A 19,501-nucleotide genomic window follows, 5' to 3' on the forward strand; every position below is an offset into this window, starting at 1 on the left:
TTCATATAAATTGAATCAAATACTATGTGGTCTTTTGTGCTTCTTTCACTTAGAATAATGTTTTCAAATTTTATCTGTGTTGTCCATGTATTGGCACTTCATTCCTTTTTGTTGAAGAATAATATTTCATTGTATATGTAGACCACCACATTTGTGTATCTCTTGTGAGTAATATTTTTAACTGTAAAATGGGACTAGTAACACCTGCCTTCTCTATCCATCAGGGTGGTTGTAAAGTTAAACTTAAATAATAGATGTGGAAACACATTGACAGGGTAAAATTATAGCTACAGGTACTATTATTATTAATGATGTAAAGACACTAATAACGGAAATAATAATAATAATGATTATGACAATGATGTTAGTAAGGGATTGTAATCATCAGTGGTTCCTAAACCTGGCTGCCTTTCAAAATCTTTCAGAGCTTTAGAAAAATATTACATTCCTGGGCCACACCCAAGATCTATTGAATCAGAATCCCCAGGGGTGGGGACCCAGTGTTTGTGTTTTTACAAATCTCCTCACATGATTTTTATGAGCACTTAGACTTGGGAAGTATTAGACTGGGTGATCTTGATGGTTCCATTCACCTCACTAAAGTGGTAGGAGTTTTGAGACATGCAGAAATCTGTTTTTATTTTTTTATTTTTACATCTTAAAGGAATAATAGAGCATAGAACTCACTGTGTTTTCAAATGGCCACATTATTACATCTTTAGCCTAAAAATACATGAAAGTTTAAAATGATTGGTTAATAATCACTCTGGCCTTGTGGCACTCCTTTGTCTAGTGTCTCTAGTCTGCAGTTTTCTGCTAGATACAGAAAGTATCAAGGGCAGCATTTTGGATCAAAGGTTATTGATGTCAGTTTTCCCACAGTCCTTGGGTACACCGAGGGTCTTAGTGAAGTCATGTAGGATGTGGTCCTCATTAGCTGTATCCCAAGGAGGTCAATGAATAAAATCCACTGGTGGGTTTTCCTTTTGTCATGTCTTTTTTTTTTTTTTTTTTTTAAGAATCTTTCTCTTTCCCTTTATGGCTGGTCCAATTCTTTTCCCATTTTCTTGTATGCAAGTATCCAGATCAACTTTGGGGGTATCATTTATGACTAGCCAGTTTTTCTGAACTCAAATTGAGACAAGTTCAAGAGTTATTACACAGAACACGGGACAGAATATTTACAATTGGAACAGTCTTAGAAAATCTGAGCTGTGTAATCACACTGGCTATGATCCAGTTCTTTTACCATAGCTCATATGTTTCAATGAGATGAATCCACCTTCTCACTAATTTATTCTCTAACTACTAAAGCGAGTACATTGTCAAACACAAGAATTTTAAGATACCTGGGAGGGTTGCATTGCTAATAGATATGATAATATAATCAAATGTCATTTAATATTTTAATATAATACAGTGAAGTGTCATTTAATATATTCCTTCTTGAGTCAGGAAATCCTGGAGAAGAGGAGAAAACCCAGGCAGAAGTGCTTTTGTGCTGAGAAGTTACAAATATATACATAATGCTTTTGAAAATGGAGCCTTCTTGAAGAGAAGGGAGGTAGACATTAGATCATCTCGAGCCCACAGCTTGTTTCATTTCTGCCCTTTCAGCTGTGCTTCCATGATTTCACTCCTTACCCCCTCACCCTAAAGCAGGTTTTTAGTTCCAGCCAATTTGCACCCTGCTTGGCTCTGAAGCCAGCTTTCCCTCTAGGCCCCCAACTGGTAGGAAATAGCCCTTGGAAGCTGTGGCAGGATGGGAACCCAGCTGTGTAAAGGTGCGACACACCTCATCCAGCTCCAAGTGCCAGGCAGCAGGATGTGCAGGAGGCACTGAGTTCTGGCAGCAGACATTGAAAATGCTGGCAAAATCAGAACAAGGAAGTCTTAGTCTAGCAAAGAAGCGCATTTGATGTCTTTCTAGCATAGAAGTGGAGAGTCCTTGGAGGTGGGCAGCTATTTTCTTAACATTTAATTATCCTAACAGCTTTGTTTTCTCAAGCCTGTTTGAGATGGAAAAGAGAAGAAGATTCCTTCTTATGGACTCTTGGACCTAGAAGGGACTCAGGTGTCACCTAGTGCATTATCTTTGCTTTGGAGATGGCAAAGCTGAGACTCAGACAGATTAAGTGATTTCCCTGAGGTCACACAGCTTTTAAGTGCCTAGTTGAGATTTGAATCCAGGTCTGTGTGACTCCTGAGTCGTCACTCTTGACGATGATAAATATCCTACCCTCAGTGGGCCTCTGCTGTGGCAGCAGTGGCTTTGCTGGGTGTTAGCATAAATCTCCTATATTTGGCATTTGCCACAACTGGAAGCCTCCTCCCGACCAGCAGGAAATCTTATCCTTGAATCACAGGTCCCCAGAAGTGCTCATGTCGTATTGTAATCGCAGTTCAGTTCCTAGATGGTTGCCCTTGATACCGTCTCTTGTTTTTTCTCTTCAGCTTCTATTCCTCTTTTTAGTCTCTTTCTCTCAGGAATTTCTTCCTCTTTTTCCTCTTTGCTCTTTCCTTCTTGTTCTCTCCTCTATTCCGTAAGATTAGGGGCTTAGTAATAATAGAAATTTATCAAGTGCTTACTATGCTCCAGGTTCTGGGATCAGCATTTTATTTTTATTTTATTTTATTTTATTTTATTTTATTTTGAGACGGAGTCTCACTGTCTCTGTCACCCAGGGTAGAGTGCAGTGGTGTGATCTTGGCTCACTGCAACCTCTGCCTCCCTGGTTCAAGCAATTCTCCTGCCTCAGCTTCCACAGTATCTGGGATTACAGGCATGTGCCACCATGCCCAGCTAATTTTTGTGTTTTTAGTAGAAATGGGGTTTCACCATGTTGCCAAGGCTGGTCTTGAACTTCTGATCTCAAGCGATCCACCTGCCTCAGCCTCCCAAAGTGCCAGGATGACAGGCATGTGCTGCTGTGCCTGGCCATGGGTTGAGCACTTTTTATCCATCATCTGATTTATGCCCCACAACAACCCCACAAGGTAGGTGTTCTTAATATCACCCTTGCTTTGGAAAGAAGAAACTGAAGGGAAGGGAGGTTAGAGTGCACAACTAGGAAGTGTTGGGGACCCCATTCTGACTGACATCACATCAGCTGCGCTTTTTCCATTACTCCATATTCAGCCCAACCAGAGAGTCGAGTGAGTAAAATGTACCACTGGAAGGTGCTCAACATAGATTTGGCTGAGGGCTGGGCCCTCTGGAAAGTTCTTGGGTGCTATATGATACTTTAACTGTCAGTCATCATGTTCATTTTCATCTGGAGATGGTTAATCATACTCATACTTCAGAGGCTTAAGAGGTTTAAGAGATGGGAGCAAAAAAGTCCAAAGTCCTAATAGGGCTACACAGCTGACTCTCCAGAGGAGACAGGATGAGTGAAATCATAAATATATAGCTTCACATTTCCACACCACCAGTTGTCTGACAGTTTTAAAGTACATGACAAGTTATGGAAAACATCTGACTCAAAGGCAGTGACCTCCTGCAAGGTGGCAATGAATCTGGTGAACTGCTAAGTCAAGAGACCATTTCTAGGGTTATGGGAGTTATTGGCTGTGAATATATGGAGACACTAAAAAGGCCCCTTCCTTCATCCTTTTAAGTCAAAAATTAAAGACCCCAGCCTGTAATCACTTGGTTTCGGTTAACCAGCAAGGGAGTCAGAGAAATCAGAGCTTCTCTTGGCTGGGGTATTGACCATCTCATCCTGGGTGTCCATGTATGCACCAAGTGAGTAAGGGTGCCTATCCTCACTTAAAATCATCCCTTTGTCCCCTTGTCAAGATAGAACTCTGGGACTGAGGGCAGCTTTGGAAGCCACTTTGCTTATGTTGGATGCCACTTACCCTCCCCCTCCACACACACACACACACACACACACACACACACGTCCTCAAAGGTACCCGAGAGATTTTGACTGAAACTTCTCTTAGCATTACTGAGAAATTTATTCATTAACATGTCTTAAAGGATTTGGTGCTATGGCAAAGCAATAAATATTTGCAAAGGGAGTGAATTATCAGCCTGGTGTTTCTGAATGCAGTTCTCCTGCTGAGACCAAAGGAGAGCCATCAGACTATAATTGTGTTTAATGCTTTCTGTGAACTGGCTAGGGTTTATTTATTTATTTAGGGTTATTACCGAAAACTTAAGCCTGATTAAATCACACTGTTTCTGCAGCTCAACCTCTCAATGAACTTCTAGATACCTTGAGGCTAATGTGTTTTACTCAATGAATTCAACCTTTTCCAATATTCTCTCCCCCAGGCTGAGCCTATCTCTCTTCCTATTTTCTATCTCTATTCCTATTAGTCCCAGGTGTCCAATCCCTTCCTCTTGCCTCTGATCCCTGCATTTCTTCGGCTATATTAGTCATTTCCTGTAGCCCAAGGTAAATGTGAAAATTACACTAGATCCTTCCAATCCATAAATCAGGCTGTATAATGTATTCTCACTTCTTTACCTCATTACTTGTGGCAGCCAAGGGTGAGCACTGGTGAAGATGACCCTGAATACAGATCTTATGTGCATCCTTTGAGAGGATGGAAAGATGAAGGGTGAGTGGTAGAAACAGGAGAGTATTTTTCAAGCAAGAGCTAGGGTGTTTATATGTACAGGTTGTTATTTAGACAGTTTCTCTACCTAGTGTAGTGTAAGGAGTAGAGGACACACTTATACACACATATAAACATTCAATATATGCACACACAGTTCACATTTCAATATTCCATACTTGGCCATATACTCTGTGCAAAGGACGATCTGGTTTCTTATCAGGTATGTATGTATGCCTGATATACAAGGTTACTTGGTTCATTTTAACTTGGCATAAAAATGTTTTAAATTTGAAAGTTTTCCTTGGTTCATAATATAACAAAGGGATGGGACTTTAAGTCCAAAAATAGGACAGGGATTTTAAGAAATAGAGATGTTAAAAATGCTCCAGCAATGCCCCTGAAAGCTAAACATCCTAGAAACTAACATAAATGTTTAAATTCCAAAAAAACCATATCAAACTTGGAACTCCACTTGTTATATTAAATTTAGACATGCTCTTTGTCCTTAGAACCCTTAGCTTTACAGAGTTCTTCAACTAGGTGTGCCATTATATTGAAGGATGTTTTGAGAATTACTCTTGAATTTGGATGAGCCAAGTTTTTAGCCCAATTAGGAATTGCACGTAAGTTTGGTTAATATCACCATTTATTGAAAAGTTCCAATCCAGTGTCAGTGTGTATTTGTTTAGTTAGAATAATCCATATATCTGCTATTAAACTAATCACCTAATCACTTATTTCTTGCCTTAGGGGAAAGCTATGTCTGTTCCTCAGACAACTTCTTTAAAAAGGTGGAGTACACCAAGAATGTCAATCCCAACTGGTCTGTCAACGTAAAAACATCTGCCAATATGAAAGCCCCCCAGTCCTTGGCTAGCAGCAACAGTGCGCAGGCCAGGGAGAACAAGGACTTTGTGCGCCCCAAGCTGGTTACCATCATCCGCAGTGGGGTGAAGCCTCGGAAAGCTGTGCGTGTGCTTCTGAACAAGAAGACAGCCCACTCTTTTGAGCAAGTTCTCACTGATATCACAGAAGCCATCAAACTGGAGACCGGGGTTGTCAAAAAACTCTACACTCTGGATGGAAAACAGGTAGGTACTTTTTCAAAGTACTTTTCTCATTTTTTTCTAAATTCTTACATGATCATGTTATACCTAAAATATCATTTCTTATAGATGGACTCTTCCTCCACATCTCATCATCACAACCTGATATTATGTGTTTCATTTGGAGAAAATGTATTTTCAGCAGGCAAAACAATGAATCAGGAATCTGAGGCTCTGAAATTCAATCTGCTTCTGATTTACCTTGCAGAATGGTCACTTAGCCTCACCTTCTTTATCTGCTATGAAAGATGTGTTAGAATCTAGGTTCTATGAATTCTTATGAATATGAATTTAGCTATTATATGATGCATTCTTTATTGTTCAATACACGTGACTGAAATGATATTTGCCCATTCATTACTTTTTAGATACCCTCACATTGGTGCTCAGCAACAATTTTGATAAAAGGAAGTTGAAGTGACTTTCATATGCTCTGAAAGAAGTCAGATACGGGGAAAGTACTGAAGCCTCTGGCTCGTTGTCTTTGCTTCACACTAAACCATACTTATTCTCTTTCTCTTTTCCATATGACATAGCTGTCTTAATTTGGTTCCACTGATGGTTTGTGTGAGAAAGGGACTATTTCAGGATCCTAAAATTAGCCCAAGAAAGATGCTGCCATCTGTTCCCCCTCCAAATCAGGTTCTTCATGTCATTGGTTATACTACTAAAGTACCACCTATATTAATATCTGGGAAAGAATGCAGCCAGGCGTCTCCATCAGACAGATGCACCATTCTCTTGAGCATAGGGAGCTGTAAATATACAACAAAAATGTTCCAAGGGAATTGGAACAGTGGCTGGTTCTGTTGGCTCTAAAGAGAATCCTGGTCTCCCATCAGAAAAGACAAGTGTGGATTAGTATCAGTCCATATATTCTACCTCTTAAAATGCCTTTGGTGTTTAAACAACTATATAGATTCTAAAAAGGCAGATTCACTATATATCAAAGTTACTGATGAGTGTTCAAATGCAGACCTGTGCCTCCTCCTATAATTTCTGATAATAATGTGTGCTGCAAGATTTTAAGTTTCAGGGAAAACCCACCCATGTACTGTGTACTTTGCAATTTTGAGAAATATGTGGCTTTTGTTTCCCATCATTTTGTGATCTGAGAGCTACCTGGATGCATTGGTTATACCTGACTTGTGTTTGTTGTACCAAAGCAATGGGTTTGTCTGTGATGTTGGGAAAATCTCCAATTCCCAAGCATTTCTCTAAGAGTGTCTAACTTCTAAGCACCATGTATGTATGTAATAAACAGGAGCTGTCTAAGTATAGGCCTGATTGCCAAAATCTCATCTCAGAGAAATAGGACATATAAAGTTTGGAATCATTGGATCACAGAGTTGAGAATGACTTTAGAAGCCATGACATTTAATATTCCACCTAAGGCATGGATATCCTCTGCAATCACTCTATAAGACTATAAGGCAGCCTATTTCACTGTTCAACAGCTGTGATTTTTAGAATTTCTTTATATTAGGCATAAATCTGATTCCTTGTGCCTTCAGCCTTGTGAAGTAATATAGGAATATGCAAATCAAAAACATAAGACTGGGATTAAGAAGATTTGGACTCTAGTCTTGATATTGTCACTTAACCACTTAACTGTCCTGAACCTCACACTCCTCCTCTGTACAAAAGGACTGATCACACCTGCCCTGACCATGCTCACAGGGCTTTTATGAGGATCGAATCAAATAATGGATATGAAAGCCCTTTGTAAATTGACACATGGATATATATATATATATATGCATACAATTCATCATTAAATGATATTTTTGGCAATTTTTGTATATTAATAAATGTTAGCTCTCTTACTCCCACTTTATTTATTTATTTATTTATTTATTTATTTACTTTTGGAGACAGAGTCTAACTCTGTCACCCAGGCTGGAGTGCAGTGGTGTGAATTCGGCTCACTGCAACCTCTGCCTCCTGGGTTCAAGCAATTCTCCTGCCTCAGCCTCCCAAGTAGCTGGGACTACAGATACACGCTGCAACACTGGACTAATTTTTTGTATTTTAGTAGAAACGGGGTTTCACTGTGTTGCCCAGGCTGATCTCGAACTCCCGAGCTAAGGCAATCTGCCCACTTTGGCCTTCCAAAGTGCTAGGATTATAGACATGAGCCACCACGCCTAGCCTCTTCTCCCTACTTTATCTCTATCATTCTTATTATAAATTTCCAATATTTGTGAATATACACCATGCTTTGGCATTCTGCTTTTGTTCCAAATAACACATAAAGGGACACCTCCATCTTCTAGGGAAGCAAGCTCCAGTCCAGTGATGCACAGGGTTTTGTCCTTCAGCAGGTCATGCAGAGTGGCAAGCTCTCTCTAACTGCTTTAAGCATCAGTTCCCTTTCTTTGGGGAACACATTACAAAACGCCAGTATATGATATGACATTTATATAGAGAAATAGAGTGGTGCCCAGTGGATCTGAACAATGCCCTTTCAGGCATCTGTACCTCTGTATATACGTTCCCTTTCTTTAAAACGTCTTCCTCTGCCCACCCTGACCCCTGGAGGTCATCTTATAAGACCTGGTTCAAATGTCACTTTATTTTTGAAAATTTCTGTCTCTACTAAGGAGGGTAAAAGCAATCCTAACCTTTTTTTTAAATTAATGCTCAGATCCTGGTATATTATGGATGCTCTATAAATGTTTGTTGATTGAATGAACTGACATAAACAGATTCTCTCATGGCCCAGGTAGATGTTTTGAGGACCCTTCTTCTTTCAATTCCCCGGACATTATCCTTAGGTCTTTCAGAAGAGATAGGGGGCTTCCAAAGGAGTGCATATTCCACCCAGGTGATTTCTAACTGGTGGTTTACTTGGAAGTCACTGAGGGTAGGCATTTAAAGCATTTCCCTAAATACATTCTAAGGAGAAATGTCTCCATGTCCCCACCTCAAAAAGCTCTCCAAAAAGAATTCTGTGGGCAAATAAGGTTGTAAAATGCTGCAAATTGTGTGCCATTCTTAGAGATTCACAGTACTCACTGGCACATTGAATGCTCTGAGAAGTTCTACAGCAAGGAAATCCATCCCAATCCTACTTAACCACAAACATTTTTAATGAAACATACACACACACAAACCCACACATACATATATGTATATGTATGTATACACACACACACACACACACACACACAGAGTGCACTAGAAAATGTTGTTTACATAGGCCAGATGCGGTGGCTCACGCCTACAATCCCAGCACTTTGGGAGGCCGAGGCAGGCGGATCACGAGGTCAGGAGATCGAGACCATCCTGGCTAACACAGTGAAGCCCCGTATCTACTAAAAATACAAAAAATTAGCCGGGCGTGGTGGCAGGCGCCTGTAGTCCCAGCTACTTGGGAGGCTGAGGCAGGAGAATGGCGTGAACCCGGGAGGTGGAGCTGGCAGTGAGCCGAGATGGTGCCACTGCACTCCAGCCTGGGCGACAGAGCGAGACTCCACCTCAAAAAAAAGAAAAAAAAAAAAAAGAAAAGAAAATGTTGTTTACATAAAACACTGATGATTAGGAACTAACTACCGTAACTTTAATGGTAAGATTGGTAGGCACAGGGTAACCACAAATTAAACATTGTTGTTTTGTTACAGAAAGGACATTAAATAAAATTTGGGGGTACATGGACAAACCTACTAATTACAAAATAGATGCTGGGTATAGTGAAAGTTGTTGCCAAATTCAAAATTTTGGAGCTCAGCTCATTTCCCAGGTCTGGGGATGACAGCTCTAATGTTAACACCTATCAATTACTTTGATTATTAGTGGGTATTCATACGCTTGTGAATATAATCCTTTTCGTGGAGACCGAAGTCACATGTATTGCAATAGCTTGTCTTGCTTGGATGAGATTCCAATGCCTGTTTTTGGCTACACATGACACAAGGCACTTAGTTGAAAAGAACAAAGTATGGTTAAGGCTATTTGTTATGGAGTGATTTGTTCGTGAAATCAAGGCCGTCGTTTGATTTCAGTGTTTACTATAACTGGATTCCAAATCGACCAAACCAAGTGGTTTTCCCTCTTCATATAAATAATGATCAGCTAAAAGAGCCCAGTTGGTTATTGCAAATTTATTGTTGCTTCTGTAGTTGTGTGTACCATTTGACTGATTGGCTTACACTGATTGACAAGCAATCTGCAGACATGGCTCCTTTCTTTCTGTTTTTATTTTGTTTGGGTGTGTCTTTTAGAGCCCTTGATCTTTTTAGGGCTTATATTTGATGTTATGGAAGATTGGTTTCCTGACCTCTTGCCTCTGAGATATTTGTGGTCTGTGTAGACAGGAAAGTCAACCACTACTAGTAGGAAGACACCCCAATTGATTCCTCACCTCAATAAGAAGTTATTAATTGTATAAGAAGTAGTTGGTAGGGCTCTGGCTACTCCCAGGGATTAAAATAGATTTCTAAGAGGTCAAAGAGGACATGATAGAGGATTGGATGGTGATGCATATGAGTTCACTTGCAGGTGAAAAGTGTTCTTTTGATTCCTTGGCAGCTGGAGTGGTTGTAGAGTGTTGACAAAATTATCCAAATACTAATTTCCATAACTAAAGTACATATTGATTTTCATGCATAAAAGTCATGGATATATAAAAACTAGGACCCAAATTTCCTGTTCACATGATAGTAGTAGTTTAATAGATACATGTTCTGGCCTGAAAATTAATTGCAGAGCTTTAATAATAGACTTTCAGCTTTTTGGCCTCATACACAGGGGTGCAGCTGGTCTTCACATTGTCCATTTTCATGCTACACTGATTGACGTCTCTAGATTCAGTTTTGTCCACACCCAGAATCTGTGCAAGAAAAGATTCACTATTGCTTCAATATACATGCCTAAGGCATAAGTATGGCCTTTAGTGCTCGTTCTAGCTTTGTTAGGCCAATTTTCAATTGGATGGATTTATTTTATGTTTTTGTCTGTACCTTTATAGCACCGACTACTTGGACCTGGGATTACAGGTCTCAGAATAACAGAGGAGAAGTTTAAGCCAATTCCAAGATTATCCATAGCCTTGGAAACTAGTACAGGGGTTTTAAGGAAATGGTTGATGCATAATACACAGATGAGAGCATGAAGGATGTTTCCATTGCTGGTTAGTATTCTAGGAAAGACTTGCCCTTTCCACGTTGCCACACAAAAGAACTGGGTGCTGTAAGCACAAGGCAATTGCAGGAAACACAGGAAGACAGATTGGATTTAACCTTGGAAACGTTGAATGCACTTACCAAGGTAGGCGTGTTTTTCGTTTGCCTACATAGCCAGTTTTTCTCTCCCCTGTTATCTCTGCTTTCCCCAGTAATATCTGATCTTATTTATACTCACTTACCAAGGTAGGCGTGTTTTTCGTTTGCCTACATAGCCAGTTTTTCTCTCCCCTGTTATCTCTGCTTTCCCCAGTAATATCTGATCTTATTTATACTCCCTGGCCTCCAGCTCTCTCAGAGTCAACCTCTCTCTTCTCCTAATGTTATGACCCTGTCAGTCAACATTGGGCTCATTAGAAAAGGCCACGTGGGCATAAATTATGCACCAACAGGGAGGTCATTTATCATCGGCCTTCACTTAAGACGATCAAGGCTGGAAAGTTGATGTTTTTATTACCAAAATTCTCCTTCCCCAACCTTTCAGAGGTTCCTAGAGAAAGGCTTTGGGAGGATTGGCTTGAGCATGAAGTGTAATAGAACAAAGGTGGAAAGCCAGGCTGGGCTCTGTGAAGGGAGACAGTTTGCAAACTACCATCTCATACGTGGTGGTAGATTTCAGACTTTAAAGGAGTGGCCAAACATTGCATATACTGCCCTTCTGGAAAGAAAGGACTAAGTGTAGCCTGGTGATCAGTTATTTCTTCAGTAATTTATCCTCTTAGAGTTTTATTATTGTTGAGATGCTCCTGGCTCTGAGCAGTGATAGAGGTGTGACTTGGCCAATTCAATCAAAGGCTTTGGCATAGAATTCCAGTCTCTTGTACTGACTAGTCTGTCACTGTCTAGCATTCAGCAAGTGGAAAGAGCCCTAGGCTGGGATTCAGAGGCCTGAGTTTTAGTCTTCACTCTGTTCTTCCCTAGCTATGTAATGTGGAGCCAATCACATCAATTTTGGGGCCTTAATTTTTTAAGGAGGCTTAGTATATGACCTGTAAGAGTCCTTCTAGTTCCATAGTAACAGAGTATTCATCTCATAGAGTTGGTTCTGTCTAGATATGTTTTCACTCTTCTGAATGTACTCCACCTCTCTGTGCTCTTAAAGATTGCCAATGTGATGTAGTAATTACCTTGGTGGATACATTGCTTTCCAGGATGGCCTCTAAATGGTATTTGCATAATTCTTATATTCAGATCTTTCTTGCTGCCTGCAATGACATCACCAAAGAATGTTTTCAAACTTGTAATTTTCATTTGACCCCCTTTTCTTTACATTGTGGATGGTATAAGGAGCAAAGGGCAGAGGACTCACAAAACAAAGCAAGACAAAAGCCAGCCTGCTAAAATTGTGGCAAGTGTTTGACGGTGCCATTATTAAGCTATTTCTATCACAGTGGTGCTATTTTCAGTGCTGGGGAAGGATTATTGCTAATGGGGGTGGTTAGCACTGGCACTAAATGCATTGTTATTTCTTGAGTAGACTGAAGAGATTCATCAAGTGGGGATTGATCTATCCAGGGATGCAGGCTGTTCCATTTAAAACTGTTGAAGCAACAGTCATTTTGTTCTCAGTTCTTTATTTTCATCTGTTTCATTATTGTCATTCCCTCAAAGTGGGAGAAAAAGCATTGTCTCCAAAAACAGTTTTAAAAACAGCTTTATTGAAATATAATCCCCATATTACATACCTCACTCATTTCAAGTATAAAATTCAACAGCTTTTAGTATATTCACAGAGGTCTGCATCCATCACCACAATCAATTTTAGAATATTTTCATTATCCCTAAAAGAAACGCTGTGCCCTTTAGACATTGCCATCTAGTTCTCTGATTCCACTTCCCCATCCCTAAACAATCACTTATCTACTTTTTGCTCTAAGGATTGTCCTATTCATGACATTTAATAATAATGGAATCATGTGGCCTTTTGTGCCTGGCTTGCTTGACTTAGCATAATGTTTTCAGGGTTCATCCATATTGTAGCATATATTGGTACTTCATTTCTTTTATGGGTGAATAACATTGTATTGTATGAACTTACCACACTGTATTTACTCATCTATCTATTAATGGACATTTGGGTTGTTTCTATCTTTTGGCTATTGTGATAATGCTACTATGAACATTCACGTACAGATTTTTATATAGATATATGTCTTCATTTATCTAGGGTAAATATCTCAAAATTGTATTGCTGGGCTGTATAGTGTGTTTAAAATTTTAAGAAACTGTCAAATGGTTTTCCAAAGTGGCTGCACCATTTTCCATCCCTATTTGCAATGTATGAGAGTTCCAGTTTCTTCACATCCTCGCCAACACTTGTTATCATTTATTTTTTTTATTAGATCCATCCTAGTGGGTTTGAAGTGGTATCTAATTGTGGTTTTTCTTGATTTGTTTGCATTTCCCTAGTGACTAATGATGTCACACATATTTTCACATGCTTATTGGACAATTGTATATCTTCTTTGGAAAAATGTCTATTCAGATCATTTGCCCATTCTTTAATTGAATTATTAGGCTTCTTATTAATGAGTTGTAAGAGTTCTCTATGTATTCTGGATACAAGTCCTTTGTCACATATGTGATTTGTAAGTATTTTCTGCCAGTCTGTAGCATGTCTTCATTTTCTTAATGGTTTTTTTAGTTTTTCAAGAGAAAAAAGTTTTCATTTTGATGAAGTCTGACTTATTAATTTTTCTTTTATGCATTATACCTTGGTGTCATATCTAAGAAATCTTTACCTAACCCAACATCTCAAAAATTTTCTCCCATGTGTTCTTCTAGAAGTTTTATATTTTTAGCTCTTAGATTTAAATCTCTGATTCATTTTGTGTTAAATTTTGTGTACAGGTTAAGAGTCAAGGTTCTTTTGAGGGAGGGGCACATAGATATCTGATTTTTCTAGCACTATTTGTTGAAAGAAAAGATAAGGCAGTTTTCTTAATTTAAACTAAATATGAGCAGTGGTTCATATAGCCAAGCCCTCTAAAGGTTTTTAGAATTTTTAAGAACTGTGGGTGTGAACTAATGGAACACAGGAGCTTCTCCTATACAGATGCTGTGGAACAGTACTCTACTCAACAATACTCTACAATACAAGTACTCTACAATACTCTAAGGCTGTATTAGTAAGTCTGGCTTAGTCTCATTTCGTAGGGAAAAAAGGGGGCTTGATAGGAGAGGCTAAAATGGGCTATTGTTCCTTGACAGTGCCCCTGCCATGTTCTAGACTCCTAGAGTTCCCACCCAGAACTATCTGAACTTCCCTGTCACATATCCTATACCCTTCTGGTGATGCTAAACAGGATTGGGGGAGGGGAGTAAGGAGATGTCCAAAATTGTTGGGGTTATTTTCTTTTGTAACATCTTGAGATATAATTCACATATCACATATTTCCCTTATTCAAAGTGTATAGTTCAATGATTTTAATATGCTCACAGATGTGTGTGACCATCACCAAAGTCAATTTTAGAATATTTTTATTACCTCTCCTACCCTCTATCCTCCACAGCCCTAAGCAACCACCAATCTACTTCATGGTTTTATACATTTGCCTTTTCTGAACATTTTGTATAAATGAATCATATTTTATGATTCATACATATATGCTAAGTGACTAGCTTCTTTCACTTAACATAATATTTTCAAGGGTCATCCATGTTCTGTCATGTATCTATCTGTACTTTGTTCTTTTTTATCGCTGAATAATACTCCATTGTATGGATATACCACATTTAATTTATCCATTCATTTGTTGATGAACATTTGGGTTGCTCCATGTTTTGCCTATTAATAATGCTGCTATAAACATTTGTGCATGATTTAGGTATAGACATATATCTTCATTTCTCTTGAATATATATCTAGTAATAGAATTGCTGGGTGTTGAGGTTTCTTGATGTCCTATCCCCTAACCACCAAACTCATGTTTCTAAAACATGTACCCCAAGGCATGTTCCAAACAAAGAAATTCACAGTCTTTTCATTTCTATGTAGATATTCGTCCCCCAGAGTTCTTGCCTAAACAGTATAGAAGGAAACATGAGGGTTTCTTTATTAACTTTTCTTAAAGCTAGAACAAATCCTAAGAAGCTATTTTGTTCTTTTTATCTGAGTCCTACCTTGGCCCTCATAACTTTCCAGAATCAAAGATGCATTCTAAACAGTTGGGACCTTCAATCCAGGGGGTCACAGATTCTCCTCCAAACCACCAAAGTTTCTTATTTTGAAAAAGGAGCAGAAAAAGGAGCTTCTAGAATTCCAGTCTTATTAATTTTTCCTAGATTTAGAATACTTTCATAATTGATACCACATATTCTACCCTCTTCAGGTCTTGTGATGTTAGCTCATGAGATAAAAAGCAACTTGGGTGTAGGGAGCCACAGCAGGTCTTCATCATTAGCCCAGTTGTCATCGACTAGGACAATTTGCTGTCCAGGGGACACTTGGTAGATATATTTTTGGTTGTCACAACTAGGGAAAGGGTGCTGCTGACATCTAGTTGGTATAGGCCAGGGATGCTGCTGAACATCTTACACTGCACAGAACAGCACTTCCCCCCACAAAATACAAGTGATCTGGTCCCAAATGTCTACAGTAGTTGAGAAACCCTGCATTACAGGTAAGGTGCCGGGCAGACACAGCAGAAGATGAAGCTGAAAGGAAGGCAAAGGCAATATTTAGCAATGACCTTGTAAACTGTGTTAAGGAACTTGTATTAGTCCATTTTCACACTGCTATAAAGAACTATCTGAGACTGGGTAATTTATGAAAAAAAAAAAAAAGAGGTTTAATTGACACACAGCTCCACAGGCTTAATAGGAAGCATGTCTGGGAGGCCTCAGGAAACTAACAATCATGACAGAAGGTGAAAAGGAAGCAAGGACCTTCTTCACATGGTGGCAGGAGAGAGAGAGAGAGAGCAAAGGGGAAGTGCCAAACACTTTTAAACCATCAGATCTCATGAGATCTCACTCACTATCATGAGAAAAGCATGGGAAAAATCTGTCCCCATGATTCACTCACCTCCCACCAAGTCCTTCTTCCAATATTGGGAACTACAATTCAACATGAAATTTGGGTTGGGGCACAGAGCCAAACCATATCAGAACTTGATTGTTACCATGTGTTAACAGAAGCCAGTAAAGGATTCTTTTTTCTTTTTTTTTGGCAGGGTATCACTGTTGCCCAGGCTGGAATGCAGTGGTATGATTTTGGCTCATAGCAGCCTCATCCTCCTGGGCTCAAGCGATTTTCCCACCTCAGCCTCAGCTTCTTGAGTGCTGGGACTACAGGCATGGACCACCACATACAGCTAATTTTTGTATTTTTTGTAGAGACAGGATCTCACCATGTCGGCCAGGCTGTCTCAAACTCCTGAGCTCAAGTGATCTGCCTGCCTCAGCCTCCCAAAGTGCTGGGATTACAGGTGTTAGCCACTGTGCCAGACCCCACTGAAGGATTTTAAGCAGGGGAATTATATGATCAGATATGCAGTTTGAGTAGGTCACTATTGTTTTGGATTTCAGGAAGACAAAACTAGTAAAGAGTCCAGATAGAGGCTGTGTGGTAGTACAGGCAGGAGAATAGAAGGATCTAAATTGAGGCAGCAGTAGTGGAAATAAAAAAGGAGAAAACAAAACCAATAAATATTTGTGAGGTAGAAACTGGAGAACTTAGTGATTAATTGAATTTGAGGGTGTATTAATTGTCTATTGCTGTGTAATAAGTTACCACAAACATAGCAGCTCAGAACAACATTCATTTATTATGTCACAGTTCTATAGGTCAGAGTTAAAGGCTTGACTAGATTCTCTGCTTAGGGTCTCACAAGGCTGAAGTCAAGGTATCAGATAAGATAGGCTTTATTTCTGGAGGCTCTGGGGATGAGTCTAGTTCCATGCTTGTTCAGGTTTGGGGCAGATTTCAATTCCCATGTCCTTCTTAGATGTCAGCTGAGAAATGTTTTCAGCTTCTAAAGGTTACCCACATTCTTCTCACATGTCCCCTTCCATTTTCAAGCCAACAACATACATCAGATTGTTCTCCTGCTTAGAATCTCTCTGACTTCCTTTTCTGCCACTAGCCAGAGCAAATTCTCTGCTTTTAATGGGGTCATGTGATTAAATTGGTCTCAACTGGATAATCTCCCCTTTGATTAACCCAAAGTTAACTAATTTAGTAACATTAATTACATATAAAAAAGCCCTTTTTGCCATGAAACATAACATAATCATGGGAATGGCAACTCATAATTAAAATTCAAAGAGAGGAGAATATACAAAGGCAAGAGTCATTGGGGGGTCATTCTTAGAATTCTGCCTACCACAAGTGAGGGAATTGGAGGACTCAGGTGACTCTGAGGTTTATGGTTCAATTATGTGGGTGGATGGTGGGGCCACTCACTGATGTAGGGAAAACCAGGGCAAGAAGTAGGGTTATTTATTTATTTATTGACAGGATCTTGTTCTATCACCCCGGCTGGAGTGCAGTGGCATGATCCTTGCTCACTGCTGCTTCAAACTCCGAGGCTCAAGTGATCCTTCCACTTTAGCCTCCCAAGTAACTGGGACAACAAGCGTGTCTCAACACACCTGGCTATGGGGTTTAGATGCATTGAACTTGGGGTCCTTTGCTACATCTAAGTGGAGAATCCAGAAGGTAGCGATAGATATGGATCTGGACATCAAGAGAGAGGTCTGGGCTAGAGATTCAGGCTTGGGAGTAATCTTCAAACAATGGTAGTTAACATCAGGTAAGTAGATGAACTTACCAAGGGTGCATGTGAGAAACTGTCCAAGGAAAAGGCCCTGTAGACATTTGCATTAAATGGGTGGGTAGGCATAAGAGCCTGGGAATTGCTAGAGAGAACCATGGAGAACTAGATGAAGATGTATCCAGAGAACACTAAAAGGCAGGTACGGGCAGCTGTGTCAAATGTAGCAGACAGGGTCTGTTTCAGATAAAGATTTAGGATAGTAAATCAATAAAATCCAGCTGATTTGAATAGTCCTTATTGCTGGGAACAGAAAGCAAAATTCTCCAGCAGACCAGAGGGCAAGCCTTGGCTCATAAAGACTCTCAGAGGTGACTAGGCAGATGGAGCTATGACTGGCTATTGGATCTGTCTCTTGGCAGCTTCCCATGCTCCAGATCTATCAAAACTTGTCTGTCCAGTGTTCCATTTTCTCTTTGCTAGCTCTTGTGTTATATGTAGTTGGTTGCTAAAATGTCCCGTGTAACTTACTTATGTCATGTATGTTATAACATATAGAGCTAGCCCTTAGTCCAATTGTGCTCTTGTCTTATCACTTAAAGCCCTAACTCAGATAGATCAGACATTTTCTGAGTCTGATTTTCTCAGAGCCTTCATCATAGTTCATGGATTTAGTTGGTAAGGCTCTAACAAATCAATCCTCACTATGTTAGCGCCTATCAATTTAGAGCACATTTCTCAAATTACGCTACATGTAACACTGGTCTGATCAAATATTCTGTGGTCAAATAAGTTTACTAACATTGTATAGTATAGTCTCCTCTTGGAAAAAAGACTCCAAGAATCCCTCTACAAAGAAACATGCTCGTGTTTAGACCAGTATTCCCCAAACTTGTTTGAACACCAAACCTTAAAAATAAATCTATGACCATATGGTAGAATGTACTTTGGGAATCACTAGTCTTTGCCTCAGGTATTTATTTGCATTTTAATTAGAGAATCTTAAAGAGGAAAAACCTTCAAGGCTGAAAGGAATAATTAAATTGAAAGAAAACAGGCACCACTGCATTTTGATAGGGCTTATAAACTAAAACAAGAAGGGCTTTGTAGATAGAGTACCAACAATCACTGCAAAGGTAACACCTATTCACCCATGGTAAGGGCAGGACTTTAGAGCATCCATCTCTGATATAAACTATAGAAGGAAAAGGAGAAATTGAACAAAAGGGGCAAATTTTCTAGAAGATGTTTGAATAGTCCCCCAAAGTTGTAAGACGTTAGGAAAATCCTATTGGTTATAGGCATTAAAGTCTGGCTTCTCTAGCCTTAGTGGTAAAGAGGCAGTAAATATCAATTGCCAGGTTTAGAACCTTCACAATAGATTTAGTCCTATACAAACAAGCACTCCTTCCACTCACCACACCATGCTGCAGAGTCTCACTGGAGGAATCAGTCAGGTTTACTAATTAGACTTTAACTTCCATAAGTAGTGTTTACCATTTAAATAGACTGCATACTTTCTATTGCACCAAGCCCATACTTCTCCAGCTGGCAATAATTTGGAAGACCCTAAGGGTCTGAATGGCTCGCACAGCATGATAATATCCCTTAAGAGAGGTTTTGAGCCAGAGACCAGCACCTCTCTAAGTCTCTTTGTGTCTGCATACACACACTTGTTCCCCTGTTTCTTTTAAGTATTGGCTGTCTCATCTGATGAAGTCGTATATAAATATTTATATGTCAGAACATTTCTGGTCTTACTCACCAGAGACATTACAGCCTTGATAAAAAGCCTCCCTCTGGCAGTATTTGCCTCCACAGTTTATTTAATACGGCAGTTGATAGGTGAACTTCCTCTTGCTGTTTGCAAAGAGAATGGAGCCTTGCCTCGCTTGGAGTTTCAAGTGTTTGACTTGTCTCC

At 39.6% G+C, this 19,501-nt stretch overlaps 1 protein-coding gene across 6 annotated transcripts in view; it reads left to right on the top strand.

Moving 5' to 3' along the window:
• Positions 1-19,501, top strand: part of DCX (doublecortin) — a 119,468-nt gene that overhangs the window by 5,508 nt on the left and 94,459 nt on the right. For all 6 annotated transcript variants that reach the window (XM_007992584.3, XM_007992588.3, XM_007992586.3 and 3 more), the window contains exon 3: positions 5,326-5,666. In XM_007992584.3, coding sequence (XP_007990775.1) covers positions 5,326-5,666 — 341 coding nt within the window. The remainder of the gene's footprint in view (positions 1-5,325; positions 5,667-19,501) is intronic.

Source organism: Chlorocebus sabaeus, chromosome X, assembly GCF_047675955.1.
Source record: "Chlorocebus sabaeus isolate Y175 chromosome X, mChlSab1.0.hap1, whole genome shotgun sequence".
In the NCBI taxonomy this organism is placed as follows: domain Eukaryota; kingdom Metazoa; phylum Chordata; class Mammalia; order Primates; family Cercopithecidae; genus Chlorocebus; species Chlorocebus sabaeus.